The 4,423-nt window shown below is 58.3% G+C and overlaps 1 protein-coding gene across 1 annotated transcript in view; it reads right to left on the bottom strand.

The window, feature by feature from the left end:
• Positions 1–960, bottom strand: part of CLU (clusterin) — a gene marked incomplete at its 5' end in the record, with an annotated part of 4,869 nt that extends 3,909 nt beyond the window's left edge. The window contains one exon of the mRNA XM_041470589.1: positions 337–960. Coding sequence (XP_041326523.1) covers positions 337–960 — 624 coding nt within the window. The remainder of the gene's footprint in view (positions 1–336) is intronic.
• Positions 961–4,423: the final 3,463 nt, after the last annotated feature.

Raw genomic sequence — 4,423 nt, 5'->3', positions numbered from 1 at the left:
GGATTTTCTGGGAATCTTTTCTCAGAATCCTCAGAAGTTTTGAGGATTTTCTGGGAATCTTTTCTCAGAATCCTCAGAAGTTCCAAGGGATTTTCTGGGAATCTTTTCTCAGAATCCTCAGAAGTTCCAAGGGATTTTCTGGGAATCTTTTCTCAGAATCCTCAGAAGTTTTGAGGATTTTCTGGGAATCTTTTCTAGAATCCTCCAAAGTTGCAAAGGATTTTCTGGGAATCTTTTCTCAGAATCCTCAGAAGTTCCAAGGGATTTTCTGGGAATCTTTTCTCAGAATCCTCAGAAGTTTCGAGGATTTTCCGCGACTCTTTCCCCTAAACCCACCGGAATTTGGGATCCCCCATCGGCGATCGCGCTTCCCTCCCTCCTACCTGTCTCGAACTCTCCGGAGGGATTCTCCCAGCTGCCCTGGGCGTCCTCCAGCATGCGCTGGGTGATCTGGTGAGGATTTTCCGCGACTCTTTCCCCTAAACCCACCGGAATTTGGGATCCCCCATCGGCGATCGCGCTTCCCTCCCTCCTACCTGTCTCGAACTCTCCGGAGGGATTCTCCCAGCTGCCCTGGGCGTCCTCCAGCATGCGCTGGGTGATCTGGAAGAGCGGCTGGAAGAGCTGCTGGAAGCCGCCGTGGCGGTGCGGGAAGAACGGGAAGAAGTCGCCGGAGAAGCGGCGGAAGCGGCGCGGGAAGCGCAGCCGCTGCACCGGCGGCCGCAGCGCCTCGCGGAAGCCGCCGAAGGGCGCCTGGAAGAAGGGATGGAGGCGGCCCTGGACCTGGGAGCTGTCCTGGAGAATGTCCTGGACGCCGTCCTCCAGGAGGCCGAAGCGCTCCTCCAGGTCCTGCAGCTGCCGCTCCTGGCGCTCGTCGCGCTCCAGCAGCGAGTCCAGGCGCTCACCGTCCACCCAGATGGAGATGGGAGACGAGTGGTTCAGGAATTCCTCCAGCTGGGAATGGGAACGGGGTCAGAAACTGGGATCCCCGTGCCTGAGACACTCTGGGATCAGGGGCAACACCCAACCATTCCCGGGATCCCACAGCTGGAGACCCTCTGGGAATGGGATCTAAACCCAGCTGTTCCCAGGATCCCCCACCTGAGACCCTCTGGGATCGGGGTCAACACCCAGCCATTCCCGGGATCCCACAGCTGGAGACCCTCTGAGATCGGGGTCAACACCCAGTCATTCCCAGGATCCCCCACCTGAGACACTCTGGGAATGGGGTCGGAACCGAAGATCCCTGGGCCATTTGGGATCCTGCACATGGAGACCCTCTGGGAATGGGGTCAGAAACCGGGATCCCTGGGGCATGTGGGATCCCCCACCTGAGACACTCTGGGAATGGGGTCAGAACCCGGGATCCCTGTGTGATGTGGGATCCTGCACATGGAGACCCTCTGGGAATGGGGTCAGAACCCAGCCATTCCCGGGATCCCACACCTGGAGACCCTCTGGGAATAGGATCAAAACCCAACATCCCTGGGCCATGTGGGATTCCCCACCTGAGACCCTCTGGGAATGGGATCTAAACCCAGCTGTTCCCAGGATCCCCCACCTGAGACCCTCTGGGAATGGGGTCAAAACCCAGCCATTCCCGGGATCCCACAGCTGGAGACCCTCTGGGAATGGGGTCAGAAACCGGGATCCCCGTGCCATGTGGGATCCCCCACCTGAGACACTCTGGGAATGGGGTCGGAACCGGGGATCCCTGTGTGATGTGGGATCCTGCACATGGAGACCCTCTGGGAATGGGATCTAAACCCAGCCATTCCCAGGATCCCACAGCTGGAGACCCTCTGGGAACAGGGTCAAAACCCAGCCATTCCCGCGATCCCACACCTGAGACCCTCTGGGAATGGGATCAAACCCGGCCATTCCCAGGATCCCTCAGCTGGAGACCCTCTGGGAATGGGATCTAAACCCAGCTGTTCCCAGGATCCCACAGCTGGAGACCCTCTGGGAATGGGATCAGGGCAAAATCCCCTTTTCCTCATATCCCTGTGCCATGTGGGACCCTGCACCTGAGACTCTCTGGGAATGGGATCAAAACCCGGCCATTCCCGAGATCCCTGTGCCATGTGGGATCCCCCACCACCTGAGACCCTCTGGGAATGGTATCAGGGCAAAAATCCCCCATTCCCGGTATCCCTGTGGCACGTGGGGTCCTGCACGTGGACACTCTGGGAATGGGATCATCCCAAATCCCCTTTTCCCAGCATCCCGGTGTCCCTCAGCCACTGACGCTCTGGCTAGCAGGAATGGGAACGGGATCATCCCCAATCCCTCCGTTTTCCTGGTGTTTCCCTGATGTTTTCCTGGTACTTTCCCGGTATTACCCCATTGTTTCCCATTATTTCCCTGGTGTTTCCCCATTGTTTTCCGGTTTTTCCCTGCTGTTTCCCCACTATTTCCCTGCTGTTTTCCCATTGTTTCCCTGGTGTTTCCCCACTGTTTTCCTGGTGTTTTCCATTGTTTCCCAGTTGTTTCCCCATCGTTTTCTCATATTTCCTTGTTATTTCCCTGTTGTTTCCCAGCTGTTTCCCCATTGTTTTCTTGTACTTCCTTGTTATTTCCCTGTTGTTTCCCTGGTATTTCCCTGTTGTTTCCCTGGTATTTCCCCCAGATTCCTTTAACACCCCGATCCCCAGCATGGCATTCCCAGATTCCCAGAACACCCCAATCCCCAGCACGCATTCCCAGATTCCCGTAACACCCCAATCCCCAGCACAGCATTCCCAGATTCCCAGCACACCCCAATCACCAGCATGGCATTCCCAGAGTCCCAGGACACCCCAGCTGCCACACAGCATTCCCAGAGTCCAGGGACAACCCAACTTCCACATTGCATTCCCAGATTCCCAGGACACCCTGATCCCCAGCACGGCATTCCCAGAACCCTGGGACACCCCATCCCCCACATGGCATCCCCCATTCCCAGGACATCCAACCCCTGACACAGCATTCCCTGTTCCCGGAACATCCAGTCCCTGACACAGCATTCCCTGTTCCCAGGATAGCATTCCCCATTGCCAGGACATCCAACCCCTGACACAGCATTCCCCATTTCCTGGACACACCGACCCCTGACACAGCATTCCCAGACTCTCGGGACATTCCAGGATCCAGGACACACCATTCCCAGGACAGCATCCCCCGTTCCTGGGATACCATCCCCCATTCCCAGTCCATCCCATTCCCAGTCCATCCCACTCTCGGCCCATCTCAATCCCCTTCCCAGCCCATCCCCATCCCATTCCCATGCCAATCCCATTCCCAGTCCATCCCGAATCCACCCCTTTCCCATCCTGATCCCATTCCTATCCTGAACCCATCCCATTCCCAATCCCATCCCATCCCATCCCCATCCCGTTCCCATTTCCATCCCCATTCCAATCCCATCCCAATCCCATTTCGTTCCCATTCCCGTTCCCATCCCTTTCCTGTTCCCGATCCCATCCCATTCCCATCCCATTCCCATTTCCATACCCATCCCATCCCAATCCCATTCCACTCCTGATCCCATTCCCATTCCCATCCCCTTCCCATTCCTGATCCTGATCCCGATCCCATTCCCATTCCTGATCCCATTCCCATTCCCTTTCCCAGTCACATTCCCAATTCTTTTCCTGATCCCATCCAATTCCCGATCTCATTCCCGATCCCGATCCCATCTCCTTGCCGCGCTGTGTCTGCTGCAGGGAGCGCAGCAGCTCCTGGTGCCCGCAGCCGCTGCGCTCCACTCCCGTTCCCGTTCCCGTTCCCATTCCCAATCCCAATCCCATTCCCAATCCCGATCCCAATCCCATTCCCGATCCCAATCCCGTTCCCACCTCCTTGCCGCGCTGTGCCTGCTGCAGGGAGCGCAGCAGCTCCTGGTGCCCGCGGCCGCTGCGCTCCACTCCCGTTCCCGTTCCTGATCCCATTCCCNCATTCCCAATCCCATTCCCGATCCCGATCCCGTTCCCACCTCCTTGCCGCGCTGTGCCTGCTGCAGGGAGCGCAGCAGCTCCTGGTGCCCGCGGCCGCTGCGCTCCACTCCCGTTCCCGTTCCTGATCCCATTCCCAATCCCGTTCCCAATCCCATTCCCAACCCCATTCCCGATCCCGTTCCCATTCCCGATCCCAATCCCATTCCCGATCCCGTTCCCACCTCCTTGCCGCGCTGTGCCTGCTGCAGGGAGCGCAGCAGCTCCTGGTGCCCGCGGCCGCTGCGCTCCACTCCCGTTCCCGTTCCTGATCCCATTCCCAATCCCGTTCCCAATCCCATTCCCAACCCCATTCCCGATCCCGTTCCCATTCCCGATCCCAATCCCATTCCCGATCCCGTTCCCACCTCCTTGCCGCGCTGTGCCTGCTGCAGGGAGCGCAGCAGCTCCTGGTGCCCGCGGCCGCTGCGCTCCACTCCCGTTCCCGTTCC

The sequence above is a fragment of the Pyrgilauda ruficollis genome, unplaced genomic scaffold (assembly GCF_017590135.1).
Source record: "Pyrgilauda ruficollis isolate IOZ18807 unplaced genomic scaffold, ASM1759013v1 scaffold1052, whole genome shotgun sequence".
NCBI lineage: Eukaryota > Metazoa > Chordata > Aves > Passeriformes > Passeridae > Pyrgilauda > Pyrgilauda ruficollis.
The sequence above is the reverse complement of the archived record's forward strand: the minus strand, read 5'-3'. Positions and strand labels throughout refer to the sequence as shown.